Genomic DNA, 20,894 nt, shown 5'->3' with positions numbered 1-20,894 from the left:
AGATATAATTAATTTTCAAAAAACTATAGTGGATCACTGGTTAGTTATGATAAAGGACTTTGATAAAGTGAGTAACTTAAGAAAAGATGTACTCATTTTATGAACAATTATTTTCATGTCACACCATATGACGATTTTAGGCACAAGTACAACAAACTGCTGAATAAAGTCTGATTCCAATAAAATATCTAAAAACAAAATGTATTTCCATAAGGTTGAGAGTGAGTAGAACAAAAGTAAATAACTTTTATGCCTGCAATTTAAAGTTTTTTTAAAAACACATTTTTTGGGGCGTCACGTCACTGACCCAGATCTACAAGCACTATACGTGACCCAATTTGAGTTTGTAGATCTGCAAAAATTAGAATCTTGAAAAGTTATGACTTTGAAAAGATATAAAAATAAATATAAATCCTGAAAGGTAACAGTTTTGGAAATATGAGGTTTCCACCCGACAGAGACGATATGCACAACATGATGACGTCAAGATGACAAATTATTATTTTTATTATTATTAGTGTGTGCTAGTCAGGATTGATTGATTGATGGATTGAAGAATTTATTCGAAGTTTGCATAGGGAAAGGTACAGTTTCATGACAGTACAAATCACTGGTACAAGGTCAACTGAAAGGAGATTCTAGTAAGCTTTTTCGGCTTATTTACACATGAACCACTTTATGTATCTCATATAACATTGAAAGACAGACGGATAGAACACAGTACCTTGCATAGGGAATTGTCAGTAACAAAAGGGGACAAAATAAAAAGACAGTCTTTACAAAATTAAAATAACAAGGGAAAAATAAATAATAGTAATAAAGTGAAATAGGAGATATTTGCAAATGAAAATGGGAGGCTTAGTTTATTACAATTAAGACAGGAATGTCCACCTGAATATATTATTCAGTTAACAGAGTAGGCTACACTGCAAACCTGTCCAATATTAAAAGCTTTTATAATAGCTGAGAAAGGAGAAAATAAGAACAGAATTATTACAGACAAGTGCTATGAGTTCACTTGTCATATTAGTGCAGTGTCAATGTATTCCACAGGATGGCAGTCTAAGCACACGTTAACACAGCTGAGTGAGTCTACTGCTGATAATTACACTAGCAGGTGTGTCTTATTAGCTCTCATTAACCAGATCTGCGCATGCCTGCTGACAAGACAGCCATGAGCCTAGTATAGTTTGGACCATAGATATATATAAAGGCTAGATAGCTCACGCCCGCTGTTGGCCAATGGGGACTGACGACGCTACAGGTCGGCCATCTTGGGACAGGACCGATCGCCCAGTTTAACATTCATTTCTATAGTGCATGAACTATTTAAATGACCAGAGCTTGCTCAATTTTCAACCTATTTTGAAACGGATTGGTTTGTTATAAACCTAAGAAACGTAGCTACGTTAATGTATACTTAGAATAATTATAACCATGGATTTCCATATGAAATAACATTAAGTATATAGGTAAAGTAAAGCAATTAGCTATACACACTGTATTTATATTGTAAATATAACATGTAATAGTTCCATTATTAGTAATATTTATATTATTTAATACATTATGTATTAAATGTATCAATGTATTTATTTAATATAAAAAACTGTCTCATTTGGCTTATATTTATTTCATATAAAATAGTCTCATGTTGCCATTCTGTAAAATATGAGATTAGAGATGGGGCTTCAAGGTTATTTTATTAAGGACATAACAAAACCAAATAAACCTCTTTTTTAACTAAAATAATACATTTTATTTCAGCACTGCAACTGCAAGTCATTTCCCAATCAGTAACATGACCAATCCTCCCCTCCCTCTGAAATCAGACCACTAACAGCTAGACGAGTACATACATAATATATACCAACTATAGTCATAACAGCAATAATCATGATATATAATAATCTTTTTTTTTTGTGTTAAACCCCATGCTGCACAGGTAGCTTTTGGTGGCCCTTGATATTGAAGTAGGCTACATGCAGTACACCTGTTTGAAGGTTCAATGGACTAATATTGTATTGAACAGCTCAACAATGATCAATGAGGTTGGGGGTTAGACTGGAACTGTTGGGGGCTGTTGAGAGGGCGGTGGTGTGGCAGTGTAGAGAGACAGACAGGATTTACCATCATCAAGTATACCTGTAGCATTAACTGAATAGCAAAATCACAGTGGGTTCCTTTTCTCAGATGGCATTCAGTGCACTACTCATGGGCTCATACGTTCTTGCTTGGAGTCAACTTTAAATGTAAAGCCTAAAAAGGAGGTAAACCAGACTCAAATACATTCATTGGGGGAAAAATGACCCATTATTTAACATCTGCATTACTTACAAGAAGACTACACAATTATAGAATGTAGAAGAATGTTTTATTTGATCATTGTTTGCCTGTTATCTCTCCTATGGTACCAGATCAATACAGCATGGAATTGTGGATGAAATGTTTCCATACATATATATATATATATATATATATATATATATATATATATATATATATATATATATATACACATATATATATATATATATATATATATATATACACACACATATATATATATATATATATATATATATATATATATATATATATATATATATATATATATACAGTATAAACCACTGAGGAACATTGGCTCGAAGCCAAAATTAGGCTTCCGTATGTGCACACAGAGTTTGAGCGAATGGCCTTTAAAAAGGACTGTTTTGGGTAGTCATTTTAGCAATATGGTGCAGCCTCAGCTTAAAAAACAGGGACATAACTAACTTCATCAGTGTATGGTGGTGACTGTCAATGCCTGAGCAAAAACACATCCTCTGAACCTATCCTCCTATCCTATGGGCTGTTTTCATCTGGATTCTGCAGATGCCTGGCGAACGACCCACTCTGCTGCCTTCACCATGCCTTCAGAACAGATGGTATCACCAGACCTCCATTGCTTTTCAGGGTCAGCAGGTGGTAGCTCTTGTCCTTACAGGCAGATTCAGCATCGTTCACAAGGCTGGCCCGGCAGACATCACAGGACAACTTCTTCAAAGAGCGTCGCACAACAAATCCTGAAATTAGCAGTAGACAGATTATTATAATATTATTAATATTATTATTACCCCAATAAATTTACCCCCATTGATTCCGGAAGGGGACCCAAATGCATTCGTCCCCATCCGGAATCAATGGAGGTAAATTTACTATAATCATTTTTTTGTGAAGAATGTGACAAACACAAAAAGAAATTATTGAACTCAAGTCTCCATGGTGTGAATAATCTATATAAAAAAAGTCGTTTTGGGGGTGAACTACTCCTTTAAGGATTTATGTAGGATGTATGTAGGCCTATGTACACTATGTATGTATGCATGTATGCATTAGCCTATGCAAACTTTGAGAATAAGACAACCACAATAAAAGAGTTAAAAAGTGTGTAAACAGGTGGTAGAAATATTTCTAAAAGCCAGGGTCAACAACACTCTTGCAATGTTATTATCTCACAGCCCTGTTGTTCCTGTGAAGCAGAACTTGTATTGTACATAATGATTATCCTAATTATAATATAATATTGTCATATTTGTGGCAGGTGATCCCACAGGTTCCATTTGGATAGGCCTACTCCTTTCATTGGAGCAGCCATAGGCATTAGGCAGCAAAACAATCAGGCATCTTCACAACAGACTTAAGTTCACATACAGTAGCCTAGGCCTATTTCTGTAAACAAAAAGCCAGCAATTCCCTGTATCAATGTATCTAAATGTAAGATATTTTTAACAAACCAAACCGCTTGGAAATCATGTAATTCTGCCTCTCCCACCATTGTAACTTTGCTGTCAACTTTGTAATAAGATATAGGTCTAGCTCACACTCACAGCCTCTTTCTTGTCTCTTAGCCTGCAGCTAAAAAATACAACAATATCCACACAAAGAAATGTAATTTAGACAAAAGATTAGTTGTCATGAAATCGTTATTGGTCTCAGGAAAACCTGATAATATTTGAAAATCTCGATTGTTGTTGTCTTGATGAACTTGTGCAAGCAGCCATGTCACTTAACTATGCTGCATGCTCTTTTTTCGAAATGAAAAGCTTCAATTTCAACATGTCAACCAGCCTGAGCTCATAGCCACGCTAATAATGTTTGTAATAATCCAAACCGTTAGTAAATCGGTCAAGATTTCAGAGAGTAAAGAGTATTTAAGTGTGCAGATCACTCACCTTACAGGCACAATACAACGGCAGGACGCGGGGGATGGTCCTGTCCTAAGATGGCCGCCAGTGAACGACGCCGCCGACTCCGCCTTGCGCCATCTAGCCTTCTTATATATATCTATGGTTTGGACTTTCTAACAGTTTGTCTAACTCGGAGGTGCTGTCCAGGTGCAGCAGAGTAAACTACCAATACTTTGTCAAGACATTACCTTGCTGTAATAAAATGTTAAGCAGATTCAGAGCCCAGCTGGTGACACCATGCCTCAAGTATAAACTGTCCAAATGGACGGAAGAGGAACTGTTTGTGTTTTTTAAAAGAAAGGCGATGGCCTCCAAAACTCTGTCATCATTGTCAGAGGAGGGACAGATCGACCATGGACACAAACTGTTGGAAACAATTCTGAAGCCCGAATTGAAGTTGAAGAGAACAGGTATGTGATGTGTTTGTTTTGTAGGTCCATTAGGTCCTGTTCCAACAGGAGAGAGAATGAACAGTGAGAGAATGAACAGTGAAGGGAGTATTAGTATTATTAGCATAGGCGATTTTAGCCTGGACAAGATGTAGTCATTACTACACTATGGAAATAATAATAGCAGTCAGAGAATCCTTTATACCAGAGATTTGCTTATTAAATGAACTGAGTCCAGCATACAGTAGGCTACAGGCCATGTAGCAGTTGTAATAGGCCTATGTAAATAGCAGTTGGGCTACAGAACACCACATTGAAAACACTATTGCCATACTGGTGAAAGTAGATTTTATACAGTGCAAATACATCATCCTATAAACACATGATTAAACATAGAAAAAAACGGTACTCAATCTTTAAAGTAGCCTACCATAAGACAATACAACAATTAAACTAGGAGACAGTTGCAAGTAAGCAAAACAACTGCTTGCTTATCTGTTCTCTCATTCACACACATGTCAGGGATGGTGATGGATAGACAGTTCTTATTATTGTAATTTGATCAATTTTCAGGGTTTCTATTATCTACTTATAGCTATTATTATTTTATTTTTCTTGAATATTTAGAACTCGCATTAAAACCTGAACTGAGCTGTCCTATCCACTCTCGGTTAGCAGACTGAAATCCACAGCAATACATGCTCTGTGCTGCGTGTGTAGGCCTATACTCACCCAATAATTAATTCCTCAGATATTGTACTCATATCCATTTGAAAGTGGAAAACCTGTGTTTAGTCAAATATCTCCACCAGCTCCACTCTGGAGTGGAGTTCAAAACTTCTTATGGAAGCACAAATGTATGGGGAACACAATTGGCAGCTGGTGTGATCAATTACCCCACACCAATTGAAATGCACCTGTCAATTGTGTGCCCCTGGCCACAATTTGCAACTCTAGATTTATTTTTAATGTGTTGAATCTGAGCTCTGACATCACTGTAATGTAGTGGTAGGGGAACCACTCTTAACAGAATGGGTTTGCTGCTCTGACATCACGCTCTGGCTTCACTGTGATGTCACACTAACATATGCCCATATATGGATCTCCATATATGGGTACCAGGGGTCTCCATATAAGGTAGGGTAACTGGTCCGATATACAGTCGTTAGCAGTTGAGATTGGCAGTGTCACCAGTTGGCTGCCTCAGTGGCACCACTGTAGTGCCACTACAGTGTAGTTGAGTAAAGGTGGTACCACCTTTTTTAGAGGTGTTACAGCATGTAATGTGGCTTATCTGCCACAGGGAGGCACATGTGAGTCCATGAACCCTACATTACAGTGTTGGCAACACAGCAAGGGTGAACAGATTCATTGTGATTGTTATTAATTAAAGAAAAATTAGACGACAATGCAGAGTTCAGGTTGAATTGAAATGCAATTGTTGCTTTATACACAACTGTGTTTATTATACTTAAAAACATTTGACAAATAAAAAACTAGATGCGCCTAGACCTCAACTAGATTTGTAATAAGTATGCTATTGAATTCTAATTTCCCCACGACCCATGACAGGAAAATAATAATAATAAGGGTAATAATAATAATAATAGTACAAAGCTTGAGTTTTGGACAAATGAACTATTCTAATTTCAAAGTCTCCAGGCCAGGAAAAATAAAGGATGAATAAAATAATTCAATAAAATCCTCTAGTCAACCATTAGAGGTTGATTATCACCTTTAGGCGTTTTTATATATCCCTATGTAATTGTGAGTATTTTCTTTTTTAAAGATTGCTACTTTAAAAAACAACTATGTTTCTTACACTAAACAATGTTAGACGACAAAACAAACACCAAAGATTTGAAACCTATCACAAACAATGCCAAATCAGTGGAGTAAGCAGGAATCGAACCCCTGTCCTCTGGCTTACAAGCCTGTCTTTCAGTCCCCTAGACCACACTGGACCTAATTCAGAAGTGTGTCGTACTGGCTAGAGTCTAGTTAGCCTGCCACAGTGACAGTCTGAATAGTTGAAAAACAGATGTAGAGTTCTTAATGATAGTTTTTTGATTGATTGAAGACTTTATTAGAAGTTTGCATAGGAAAAGGTACAGTTTCATGAGGGTACAGTTCACTGGTACAATGTCTACTAAAAGGAGATCCATGAAAAGACTAAGCTTATTTCCACAGGAAACCATTAAAGTATCTCATACAAATAGTTTAAAAAATCAAACGGTGTTTATGTGATAAATGGAGGCTATATTGTTGCTACATTTCTGCCAATCATAAAAGAAGGGGGAAAAAACCCCAGCTCTTTGCAGAAAATAGCCGATCTACAAGCTCACAACGGCTGCCGAGGGGGAGGGGTGATGGGGACTTGGGGAGGGAGGGTGGGGGAGCCATTTCACCAAGATGAAAATCAGGTCTGTCGCTTGGACAGGAAAAAACAATACAATAAAGTCTTCCATTCAACAATTTGAAGTTAGTAATCACTTACGGCTATTTTGTATATCCCTATGATGATTGCAGAAGAGACAAAGTTAAAACAATAATAAAATAAGTCATTAGGATTATTTCAATAGAGATTGTTTCTTTATTAGGGATTTAAAAGTCTTGCTCAGGGACACTTCAGCAAGTAAGTGGCCTGGCCAGAATTCGTACCTGTGTACTCCCAAACCCCCAACCCCCCACTGTGTGTGTCTGACTCTCTCTGTGAGTTTGTTTGCTAAACTGTGTCACATGGGGGGTTGGGACTAGCCTAGCTGAGCTAGACATCCCAGCCATGTTAAAACAAGGTAGGTAGATACTGCAGTTAGTTAGCTAGATGCATTAGTATCTAGGCTGGCCCCAGGCTAGGTTGGGACTTGGGGGAGTTGTGGTCATTTGAAGAACTTTGCATTATTTCTCCAATAAATAAATAAAACATTATAATAATAATAATGTATTATGTACCTTGGTGCCAAGGTGTAATGAAAATCAGGTCTGTCCCCAGGACAGGAAAAAAACAACAACAATAAAATCTTACATTCAACAATTAGAAATTAGTAATCACTTTATGGCTACTTTGTATATCCCTATGATGATTGCAAAACAGACACAGTTTAAACAAAAATAAAGAATTAGTATTGTTTCTATATACAGATTGTTTCTTTATTGGGGGTCTTAAAAGTCTTGCTCAGGGACACTTCAGCAAACATGTGACTTGAGCAGGAATCGTACCTGCAATTACTCTGGAGAGCTCTGGACTGCCAGGCAGGCACACTAACCACTCAACTACAACTGCCTGGGTTTAAACAATTGTACGAATGTCTACAGGACTCTGAGGAGGGCTTGTAAGTGGGAGTTTGAGGTTCCATTCTGGCTTGGGGTGCTAACACTATCCAATATCTTTTGTGTTTGCTTTGTTTAAATAACATTGTTTATTGTAATAAACCGTTTTTTATAAAGAAACAAACTCTTCAGCCCCCAGTACTCAAGGAACACCGTACAGGGGAAAAAATCAATACAATAAAATCTCAACATTTATAAGTTATAATCACTTTTTGTAAACCTGCATTTTATGGAGACTGAAGATTGCCACTTTAAAGACAGGCCTATATTTAAACTGGTTAGAAGTTTGCATAGGAAAAGGTAGACTTTCATGACAGTTAATACAGTTCACTGGTAAAAGCTCAGGAAAGCCCAATGCTGTTTTACATTGAGATCCTTGTTTAACTCATGGCCGGGGGCAGTCAGAAGTCTGAGATCTGTCTATCAGACTCCCCATCACCCCTCCCCCTCGGCAGCCGTTGTGAGCTTGTAGATCGGCTATTTTCTGCAAAGAGCTGGGGTTTTTCCCCCCTTCTTTTATGATTGGCAGAAATGTAGCAACAATATAGCCTCCATTTATCACATAAACACCATTTGATTTTTAAAACTATTTGTATGAGATACTTTAATGGTTTCCTGTGGAAATAAGCTTAGTCTTTTCATGGATCTCCTTTTAGTAGACATTGTACCAGTGAACTGTACCCTCATGAAACTGTACCTTTTCCTATGCAAACTTCTAATAAAGTCTTCAATCATTTAAAAAACTATCATTAAGAACTCTACATCTGTTTCTCAACTATTCAGGCTGTCACTGTAGCAGGCTAACTAGACTCTAGCCAGTACGACACACTTCTGCATTAGGTCCAGTGTGGTCTAGGGGACTGAAAGACAGGTTTGTAAGCCAAAGGACAGGGGTTCGATTCCTGCTTAGTCCACTGAAATGGCATTGTTTGTGATAGATTTCAAATCTTTGGTGTTTGTTTTGTCGTCTAACAATTGTTTAGTGTAAGAAACATAGTTGTTTTTTAAAGTAGCAATCTTTAAAAAAGAAAATACTCACAATTACATAGGGATATATAAAATGCCTAAAGGTGATAATCAACTTTGAATGGTTGACTGGAGGATTTTATTGAATTATTTTATTTATCCTTTATTTTTCCTGGCCTGGAGACTTTGAAATTAGAATAGTTCATTTGTCTAATGTTGTTAAATATGATAAACAGTTGTTAATATAGCAATAATTGCTTTTTCAGTTCATTAGAACTCTGCATTTAAATTCACCCTTTCCCCTGGATTTAATACAATTGCCAACAAGTCATTTCTGTTGACTGAAAGCTCAAAATCTTCTCATTCTTGAAAATTAAATAAACTACCCAGTTAAGCAACAAACCTGTCTCATATGCCTTTGTCTGGGCATTAGTTGCTCTCTTACCCCACCTAGTGGTTGTGGCATGTAACAACGTGGTGCCTCAACTGATTTGGCTGCCATGGTGGTACCACATAGGTGCCACGACCAGCACTTTCAAGGTACAACCACTGTACATCACTGGCCAGATGGCCCATATCTATATGGAGGCCACATACCACACTAACAGAATCCATATACCGGTATGGCCAAGACAGATGGCCAAGACAGCCCATATCTGTGTGGCTGGTTCTACAGACAGGGATCTCCATGTATGGGCATAAAAGTGTATGACATCATAAAGACTTTTGCATAAAGAATAACTGAGTAAGCATGTTTGGGCTCTCACAGCATATCTCCATATACAATACATGGATCTCCATATATGGGTACCAGGGGTCTCCATATATGGGTAACTGGTCCGATATACATCACTGGCCAGATGGCCAAGGCATGGCGTTTGTCACCCTGAGGCGTCTTACTAATTTAGAAACGAGTGGTACGTAGGACCGTTGAGTGATTTCCAACGAGCGCTTCCAAACTCCAAGTCTCCAACACTTAGAAAATAACCACCTGCACAGAATGTATTGAAGAAAGTAGCTCATAACATGTCTACGGTGGATTTTTATGAAACAAACACTTTGCAGCTTGAATTATCCTCTTTCTATCTGTAATGTGGTTGAGTTTAACGTCGTTTAAAGGGGTTATGTCACAACCCGAAAACTGACATTATGATACTGTAGGTCACGTGGTTTTCAAAAAAAACAGCGCAGGACTGTATCACAGATTTATTGACATTTGCTCTGGCAACGCATCTCGCACTGGCATCAAACCGACCAGGAAAACCAGAAAGTGACATTTACAGGAAAATGTATTTTATTTCTAAATCTGTATATATAAAATATATTAGTATCGAGGGTACCAACATTCTCCTCCCAACCTCTGGGACGCTTTTAGCGGCCATGTCCTGCTAGTCGGGGGCCTTAGGGAGATAGAATGGTAATTTCGCGCTGATCAGTCGCCAAATCAAGTTGGGCTCCCATCAACTTTCTATACGGGAGGGAAATACCCAGAAAATATATATTTTTTTGGGGGTATTTAAGTAGGATGTGAGGGGTCTAACTAGGGGTTTGTCATGATGCTGAATCCATTGCAAGCATTTGTATTGCACAAAAAAAACATCCCTTGGGCTATAAATGGCCCCAGAAAATGATGGTTTAGTGATGAAAAGTGATGAGTCATCACTTTTCACAGTTCTTCCTTCTTTTGTGGGTGTTTTGTGGGGCCATTTGTAGCCCAAGGAATGTTTTTTTTTGTGCAAAACAAATGCTTGCAATGGATTCAGCATCAAACCCTAGTTAGACCTCTCACATCCTACTTAAATACCCAGAAGTTTTTCTGGGTATTTTCCTCCTGTATAGAAAGTCGATGGGAGCCCAACTTTATTTGGCCGCCGTGGCGACCCCGAAGGTCGGACGCCCTAGCTAAATCATTAGAGCATGCCCTGGGCTACATCTGTGCAAAATTTGGCGCTCAGCACGAAAAAACCCTAAGGCCTCCGACTATGCTGTCTCTTCCCTAGAAGCACCGGAGTGATCTGCGGTTGATGTCCGCAGCGCTCGTGTGTGTGTGTGTGTGTGTGTGTGTGTGTGTGTGTGTGTGTGTGTGTGTGTGTGTGTGTGTGTGTGTGTGTGTGTGTGTGTGTGTGTGTGTGTGTGTGTGTGTGTGTGTGTGTGTGTCGCGTGCGTGGTGTGACAGAAAATACGCCCCCCTCCTATACTGCGTAAACCCATTGTAACTTCAAGTTCCATTTTAACCATCTTAGACTCATTGAAAGCGCAGTGGCTCAGGGGTAGAGTGGCCGGATGGAGAACCGCAAGGTTCCCAGTTCAATCCCGGGCTCCCCCAGGGTTAGTGTCCTTGAGTAAGAAAGACACTGAACAGTGAATTGCTCTCGATGTGCAGGTTGGTGCCTTGCATGGTTTCCCCCGCCATCGGTGTATGAATGTGTGTGTGTGTGAATGGGTGAATGAAATGCACAATCTATGTAAAGCGCTTTGGAATAGAGCGCTATATAAACGCAGTAATGCACCATTTACCATTTGGTAGTATCCTTACAGTATGTTTGAGCGTAACGATGACTTTTTTTTATGACCTTTTTCTTTTATTTTTTACATTTTAAAAGTTGCCTAAGTAGACTAATTCAATTATAAGTGGAAGTTTGTGAACCAGTGAACATGATTAATGAGAGCTTTAAAGTAACAGTTTTGGACATACAAGGTTTCCACCCACCCAGACTCCAGGTCTACAGTCTGAAGAAAGACTTTGGAAATTAGAACATTATCACTTGTTAACGCAACACATGTTATTTCTAATCATTTTGTGGTTTCTTTATCTCCCCTCATTCTCCATCCCAGATGTCTTGCCTTCCCAAGTGAAGAAACATATTTGTGACCAGTGTGGGAGAAGGTTCAGCCGTGGAAGTCATCTCAAACGACACCAGAGAATTCATACGGGAGAGAAGCCCTACAACTGTGAGCATTGTGGGAGGAAGTTCAGCCGTGGAAGTCCTCTCAAACAGCACCAGAGAATTCATACGGGAGAGAAGCCCTACAACTGTGAGCATTGTGGGAGGAAGTTCAGCCGTGGAAGTAGTCTCAAACAACACCAGAGAATTCATACAGGAGAGAAACCCTACCACTGTCAGCAGTGTGGGGAAAAGTTCAGACAGATGACTGATCTCAAACGTCACCAGAGAATTCATCATACAGGAGAAAAACCTTACCACTGTGACCAGTGTGATAAATGGTTCAGCACTGACAAGGGCCTCAGATCTCACGAGATAATGCATGCAGAGAACTACTACTTCTGTGACCAGTGTGAGAAATGGTTCAAAAGTCACAGGTCCTTAAAGAACCACATTAAAGCTATGCACACTGTTTGATGGGATTTGGAAACGTAAAATGATCTCTGCTGGTCACCTTGATGTGGACTGTCACATATCCCATATCCCGGAGGGACTGTGACAATACCATTGCTATAGAAACTGTAAAAGGTCAATTAATCATTGCCTTGGTGTGGATGAGCTCCACTGGAATGTGTTATACATAGGTAGTTATTATCATGGGCCTATATTTAATTGTATTGTTAATATAATAAGAGCATGTTGTTCCCATGAATGCCTGCTTTGAACATGTATGCATAGGTCTACATTACTTGACTGATGTTGCGTTCCTTATCTTTATTTTTGTTCTAGTATTTGAAAAATGAGACCTGTCAACTCTTATCTTTGTGTTACAAGAAGCGCATTATTTAGATTTGTATTTTACCCTTAAAGAGGTGGTGCCATAGTGTTGTACTTTTTCTGTTTTGTATGTGTCTATGGAGTTAAGAATACTCTAATAGCCTCGGAGTCAAAAGGCCCAATTGAAATACACTGCTTTAATGACATCATAATATCATCTCCTACCTTTTTTCCATTCAGCAACAGCTGTGGGTGTGGCTAATTTCAACTTGGTCACCACCCACCTGACGAACAGGTATACTTAATGAACTGGTGGGTGTGGCCACATAAAAACACAACGTGTACACCTTTTTGAAAAAGATCATCCTCTAAGTATAATCATAATACCTGACGAACATGTTTTAGGGGGTAAAATATCGCGGCACCCTGACTTTAAGAATAAATTGAGACGTCACTGTTGTTCATTTCCTGTGAGACCGTGGGTAGACAAGTTGACAGTACTTGTACTGTACATAAAATGGAAAAGCAATGGCATGTGCGGTATGATGATATTTAGAGTTATATCTGAAGTGTGTGTGTGTGTGTGTGTGTGTGTGTGTGTGTGTGTGTGTGTGTGTGTGTGTGTGTGTGTGTGTGTGTGTGTGTGTGTGTGTGTGTGTGTGTGTGTGTGTGTGTGTGTGGGCACAAAATACAAAAGAGTAGTTTAAAAAAAAGGAAAAAGAAACGTTGTCTAATATTGATCAGGATACATACTGTCACCAAGATTCTACCCTGACCTCATCGTGGTAAGTTTTTTTAATATGTATTTCAAATACTTTTTTGTATTTTGTGCCCATTTCTGCGTGTGCATGCGTCTGTGCGTGAGACTGAACTCAAATCACACATGCGCCACAGCAAAAAGTCTGTCAAACAACTGAAAAGTGTTCAGTAACATTCAGTAACCCGTAAAGTAACATGGAGTGAAATGAGGTAAAATGATGATCTGAGAGTGATCAGCCGTTACTGATACAAGTTTCAAAAGGTCTATGCTTTGACCAGATCCCTAGTACATCGTTTGGTGTTACCTATCATTATGTAATAATCAGTTGTTTCCTGCTTTTGACTCTGTTCATTGATCAAATCTTGTTTTCTTTTCTTGTATTGTTTTCATTTAATTGTACCTGTTGTTGATTTGGTCTGTTAATGTCTGATGTTACTTAAATCAGTTTTTGTTTTTACAGATCAATCCCCTATTTGCAGACTTTGCACTAATCTAATACCTTTCCAATTATCTTTTTGTTTACAGAATCAGATGATAAAGGGCAATAACTTTAGTTTCCAGATATTGTTTTATAAAGTTATTAATGTAGTGTAAAACTGTGGTGGGCTGCAGGGTGCACTTTGAGATTCGCAAGAATGTAAAGCTTGTTATAAATCAAATGTATTATTATTATTAGAGAGAGAGAGGGAGCCAGAGGGAGATTGTTGTCTACTGTAATGTGTTGTACACTTTGATGACATTTTGCATCAGTTCGGCCTTCTTCATTTTATTTGTTTTTTTGTTATTTATTCCACCTAAATGACATTTGAGTATATTCTGGTTATCATTTGAAAGGAGACCCTGTGTTTATGTGTTGAGATACTCTGGTTTTGCAGCAGTTTTACATTTTCCTTTCTTTATGTGTTGAGATACTTGCTGCTTTTGTAATAAACGTTTGGACTTTGGAGCATTTAAAGGTGACTTGTGAGGCCTTCTGTCATCTAACATACTGCACTTCAATCATGGAACAAACATTGTTTTGTTCTCTAATTCTTTTGAAAATGATTATACAGTGAGCAAAAACATGGGCTACATTATTATTATTATTCCCAACTATACCATGGAATAACATTGCCTTTCTCAGCAAAAACGCTAGAGGGGGCTGTAAGCTCATATCAATTGTTATCTGAGAACCATGTGGAATGGCTTAGTTTGAGTATACATTAATATATTATATTCAGCACTAGTTGTTGAACATAATATACTGCAGTAAACATTCTATATCAAACCATAAATATAATAGGCCTATCTTTTTTTTTTTTTTTTTTTCATAAAATAAAATAATATTGAATGTCAAACTTTAAAGATCAAGCAAAACAAATAATTCACTGATTAGTGAAAACAGTCTGGGTGCGCACACACACCCACACACACACACACACACACACACACACACACACACACACACACACACACACACACACACACACACACACACACACACACACACACACACACACATACAGAGCGAATCGAGCAGGAAGAAATACATACAATCATACATACAATAAACTACATTGCCCAGAATGCACCGCGCGCTGCGTCGGGCAGCCTACTTCCTGGCAGGGTTGGCTGCAGGCTCAGGCTGCAGATTAAACAGGAGAGGAGAGATGATGCTGCTGCTCTGAGGAGGATCGGATGAGAGAGGAGAGAGAGAGAGAGAGAGAGAGAGAGAGAGAGAGAGAGAGAGAGAGAGAGAGGTTAGAATGAACGGACCATAGAGAGAGACAGAGACAGAGAGAGAGAGAGAGAGACAGAGAGAGAGAGAGGATAGGATGAACATGGAGGCCTGTCAGTCCTGTTAAACCACGAAGGGGGAGGATAAACCTGAGGCCTGCGGTTTGACGGGAGGACGGGGACCTGTTTTTATTAGGACGCACCGAGAGAGAGGAGAGAGATCTGTGATTTGTGTCCGTTAAACGGATATACAAACCATCGGATCATCGGATGCACTGTGTCCGGATGGATTTAACACTGTGCAGGATCTATAGATCTGGTTTATCCCTGCTGCTGCGGGTTGCTGTAGCATAACGCTGATCATCTGTGGAGGAGAGAAAAGCCCGCGATGCGTTCATAAATAAATACAGCCTTTATATTGCATCTGAGAAGGAATACATTACAGAGATCAAAGTGGGATATATATCTATGCAGCCATCCATCCATCCATCCATCTTCAACCGCTTATCCCGGATCGGGTCGCGGGGGTAACAGTTCCTGGTGTTCCCTCTCCTGCTGAGCAACTGCAGCCGTTTTAACACTTTGTCTTCAATGACGGATCTTCTACCTCCCTCCTCCGCTCACAGAACTATGCTGTGATGATGGTGCAGGATCCGATCTTTACGCTGAAACAAAACAACAAATAAATGAAGGTGAAGATCCATCCATCCATTCATCTTCGACCACTTATCCAGGATCGGGTCGCAGGGGTAAACAGCTCCAACAGATTTTCCAGTGTGTTCCCTCTTCTGAGCAACCTTAAGATGTCAACCTGAAAGGATCTCTATAATAATAATAATAATAATAACAGGATAACAACATCCACCCAAGTTCGACCGCTTATCCGGGATCGGGTCGCGGGGTAACAGTTCCAACAGAGATTTTCCAGTGTGTTCCCTCTGAGCAACCTTAAGATGTCAACCTGAAAGGATCTCTATAATAATAATAATAATAACAACAGGATAACAACATCTGAATCCACCATGGAGCTGCAGTGCGGATGCTGCTGGGTGCTGATGCTGATGGTGATGGTGATGTGTTTATGGACCACTCTGTGTGAGGGCGGCAGCGTCTCTGACTCTGGCAGCCAGATGATGCTCCTCAGGGTGCCACTGCGCCAGGGCGCACCGCTGGCACCCCATGCCAACGCTGCCAACGATGCCGCCGCGGGGCCGCGCGCCACTACTGCCACGCGGAGGAGGCGGAGGAGGAGGAGAGGCGTGAGCGGCATCAACTTCGTGGACATGATCGACAACCTGCGGGGGAAGTCCGGGCAGGGATACTACGTGGAGATGGCCGTGGGATCGCCGCCTCAGAAGGTACGGTGCAGGGGTGTCGCACCAAATTCTGGGCCCTGGGTACAAGGATTCACTTCAATTATTTTGGGCTTTAACTATTCAAAAATAGCAGATATACAAGCTCACAGCGCGCAAGCTTGTAGATCTGCTATTTTTGAAAAATCGTGAACATCTGTGCTTTAGTCTTTAATATTTTTAATATATATTTTTTTAAACCTGTGTTTCTATGTCAGTGGTGCTCAAACTTTTTCATGTGACGGCCCCCAAAATGATATGTATTTGGCCATGGACCCCCATCTCAAAACTCAGACCCTGGTAACTCAGACCCCTGTGAGGTAGATTGACCTCACAACCTGTGTGTGTGTGTGTGTGTGTGTGTGGGGGGGGGGGGGGCTGTCCCCTGTCCCCAGGTTCAAAAATATTAATATTTCACGGATCCCACTTCAAGAACTACTGTCATAGCAACTAGTCAACACTTCCAGCCTAGAACAGGGGTCATCAACGTTTTCAGATCAAGGACCCCTTGCAGAGAGATGAAGCAGGGACCCCCCCCCCCTTACAATTGTGTTGCAGATTAAACTTTCACAGATTTCATATACAGTCGATAGCTTCATATAGACTTGTTTGACAGCTCTTATCATCAGTGAATGATTAGGTTGGATTTTTAGACATTCAACCACTTAAACTGTAAAACATAATTGACCTTTGGCTCTGTACTTGGCCTGCTCTTTTTTCCGTATAAACCAGGCGTCTTTGCCGAAAATAGCTGATCTACAGTACAAGCAGCGCAAGGTGTTGTGAGCTTGTAGATCCGCTATTTTTTAGCTAATGTTCCCCTCAGAATAGGGATGCATGGGGTTCAAGTGGTTATAGTGTAAAAAACACAAAGATTTGGCTGACCCCCTATAGTAGCTCTGAGGACCCCCCAGGGGTTCCGGACCTCCTGTTGAAGACCCCTGACCTAGAAGATCGGTCCCCACAATATGGGGCATTTGGGCAGTTGTTCAATCATCTTTATAGCTATGCGCATGCAGAGTGGTAAAGTGAGTTTAATGTTGTTTGATGCAATCAGATAGGACTTTTCTGTTTGGATGTATGGGCTGTCAAGGCCAGAAACTAGTTGGTTTTTTTTTGCCACTCAGTAGGCGTTCCCGCTTAACATCCGGATACGATGATGATGTCACACGCATACCCCTCTATTCTTGTCACCCACATCCCAGGTTTACAGGTGTAAACAAACAAGTGTGACATAGCATGCCTCTTGTGTGTGCACGCTTAGTACATTTTGTGAGAGAAGGGAGGAGGACAGATAGGGGGAAAAAAACACAGGTTAGAAACAGGTCAAATGATCATGAATATATATGTTCTACATATACAGCATACAGATATATCATATAGCAGCAGCAGCAGCAGCAGGTGATGTACTGTACATGAGGTTACAACAATAACATGATCATACACAGAGGTAAAGTGAGAATAATTGAATACGAATAATAATAATGTTTATTGTCCACGAGGGCATATTTGTCTTCACAGTCTGTTTGACAGCAATGGAAAAAACTACACATAACCATATAGCACAAAACAACATATCACCAAGACAATAAATGAGGTCGACAGAGCAGTTTGCTGGCTGAGGGGACAAACTCTTGCTAATAAATCCATCCCTTTCCCACTTGCAGGGTTTTGTATCTTTGCCCAGATGGCCATGAGGTGGAAGAAGTGAAGCGATTCAGAGGATGATCAGTGTCATTCATTATTGAGAGTGCTAAGCATTTGATGGCCTTATTGTTCATATCCGCAAGTGTGGGTGCGGGAAGTCCTATGATCTTGGAAGCAATACGGCTAATACAGTAAAGTGTGTTTCTGTTTCTGGCATGGATAGTATAGTGACACATGCTGAACAATACAACAGAACAGGTTGATAATGCTTTTGATAGATAGATCTACATTGACAAGCTATGAGCTTGTAGATCAGCTATTTGAAATATTTAAAAAGGTTTTTCACAAAATGGTAAGACATGGACGAACATATGGGCCTGTAGCTCGTTCTTAATAGGTGTAACTTTGTCAGAATCTATGTTTTATTTGGATATTGTTTATTCCGAGTGCAACCGAAGGAGCGAACATTGGGGAATACGTTTGCAGGAACATCACACCTTTTCTATTTGCAGATGAGTAGAGATGTGCCGATTGATCGGTGAGTGATCGTGATCGGCCGATAATGCCTCTATCGGCTTTGATTGGTATCGGCTTTGCCTCTATCGGCTTTGATTGGTATCGGCTTTGCCTCTATCGGCTTTGATTGGTATCGGCTTTGCCTCTATCGGTTTCGCCGATCTACAAGCTAGATCAGCTATTTTCACCACATTTATCTGTGGGACTGAATGTAACCTCAGTGCTCAACTCCTACAAGTTGAATTGGATACTAAAGGACCTCAGCCTGCAATCTCCTAATGTGTATACTTAAAGTTGTACTATGTAACTTTTTTTATAAAACAAATCTTAAAATTCTCCTAACTATTAAATCACAAAAGTTTTAGAAGATCCGCGCCGTGAATTTCAGCCTGTAAAGCCTTCTCTATATGTAAACTGAGATCCTTGCCGTGGACCGGATCTCGCGCCAAAATTGCGTCATCACACTACCGGCCAATCACAGCGAGGGTTATACAACTGCCGGCCAATCACAGCGCATCTTGAAGTGGGGTCGCTATGGCAGCCATATTTGTTGTCGCCCGTTTGTACCATCCCTTCTCTAGGTAATTTCGCCTACCAGGCAGGGTGAAGGAGTCCGTATCTCTGGAATTACTGAACGCACAGGAACAAGGGACCCCTTAAAAGATAGATCTCAGCGAGGTGGAGGCAGACGCGGGGGTCTGAAGGTACGAAAAACGGACGAAAGACGCGGACGCGACCGCGGTTTGCTATAGGGCTAATGACCACTAGTTGGGCAACTTACACAGTATGGCTTTAATGTATAATGTTGTTTTGTAAGAAGAATCATTAAATATAAAAATGCTGCTACAGTAACACAATAAATTGAAGAATTTGTGGATTTGGCGCTGTGATTGGGAATATCGATATCGGCAGATACTGATTCCAGTTGATCGGTGATCGGTATTGGCCCCAAAAATCGCAATCGGAGCATCTCTACAGATGAGTAAGCCTGGCTATGCGATATAGAACACAGAGTAGGACTTAGTGCAACAAGGGAAGGTAAATACACATAGTCTACATATCGCGATTAAATCAAGGAGAAGGAAAAACATCTGCATGCTGGTTTAACCTCCCAAAACTTATATATTCTTTTAAATCAATATAATTATAGATTGTTTTTATACAAACACCATACAACAAGACAATATATGACAACAAAGAAATTAGACAATACAATCACTCAAATATGACAAAAACAAAATCCAAAACAAAAGACATACTGTACATAAAATAAGGGCACTTAGTCTGGCATCACCATCGAGTCCTGTCTCTTTGTGCCCTCATACAACAACAACAACAAAACCCACATAATATACATAAAATATCTAAAAGAAAAGTAAATCACACAAAAACAACCTTGAAGCAAGTGTCAACAAGGCCTCTTTCCCCCTCCTTTCCCCAAAATGTATTTTATTAATGGTGCAAATGTTTGCCTGAAGACCTACAGTATAAGGTCGAAACATTGCACCATTAAATAAAACACGTTTTGGGAGCTTGTTTAAAGCATTGTGCAGATGTTTTTACCCTCTTCTCCTTGATCTCCAGCGCCATGGCCTAACTAAGGCACAAGATGTGCACGCAATCTGCTCTGTGTACACACAGGTTAAATCCCCGTAAAGTAAATCCACATAAGGAAGTATGAACGTAATCTACACCAGGGAAGATAATCCCAGCATAAGGAGACTAGTCCTACATAAGTAGATAAGTATGTAAGTAGCCTTTGGAACCAACAGGCCATAGGGCAGTAGCCTGTCTCCTGTTTCTGTTGCATGAGGCGATTTGATGTAGCCTACATCATTGAAGTAGCCTACACCTACACCCCTCTGGACAGGACATTAGTTAAGGGTTGACACTAAAGTGTAAACCCATAGACGTATACAAACAAGCTGTGACGGTTCTGATAGTAAACTGCGACATACGGTCACAATAATACTAGGGGTGGATATTGGCAAGACTCTCACGATGCAATATGTATCACGATACTTGGGTCACGATGCAAGAGTATCATGATATATTGCGAATCTTTGTGATACAATACTATTGCGATATATCAGCTTTAAAAGCTGAAGGTGCTGCTCTAATGTTGTTGTTTTCGTCGTTCGCAGCCATTTTCTCGAGAGACCTCACTCACTGAACCGTGGGAAGGGGAAGTAGCTACTATAGTAAAGAGACATCTATAGTAGCGGAGTGTCAGAACCGGACTTCTACCATTGGTTCTTATTAGGGCTGGGATGCGATTAAAAAATGTAATCTAATTAATTACAGGCTCTGTGATTAATTAATCGCAA

General features: G+C 39.9%; 2 protein-coding genes across 2 annotated transcripts in view; one reads left to right on the top strand and one right to left on the bottom strand.

Annotated features, from left to right (window-relative positions):
* Positions 1 to 13,357, bottom strand: part of LOC308290276 (uncharacterized protein) — a gene marked incomplete at its 5' end in the record, with an annotated part of 33,847 nt that extends 20,490 nt beyond the window's left edge. Inside the window, one exon of the mRNA XM_080732062.1 lies at positions 13,353 to 13,357. Coding sequence (XP_080588188.1) covers positions 13,353 to 13,357 — 5 coding nt within the window. The remainder of the gene's footprint in view (positions 1 to 13,352) is intronic.
* Positions 13,358 to 16,074: 2,717 nt separating this feature from the next.
* Positions 16,075 to 20,894, top strand: part of bace1 (beta-secretase 1) — a gene marked incomplete at both ends in the record, with an annotated part of 30,832 nt that continues 26,012 nt past the window's right edge. The window contains one exon of the mRNA XM_080732060.1: positions 16,075 to 16,410. Coding sequence (XP_080588186.1) covers positions 16,075 to 16,410 — 336 coding nt within the window. The remainder of the gene's footprint in view (positions 16,411 to 20,894) is intronic.

This window comes from Nannobrachium achirus, assembly GCF_963921795.1.
Source record: "Nannobrachium achirus genome assembly, chromosome: 8".
NCBI lineage: Eukaryota > Metazoa > Chordata > Actinopteri > Myctophiformes > Myctophidae > Nannobrachium > Nannobrachium achirus.
The sequence above is the reverse complement of the archived record's forward strand: the minus strand, read 5'-3'. Positions and strand labels throughout refer to the sequence as shown.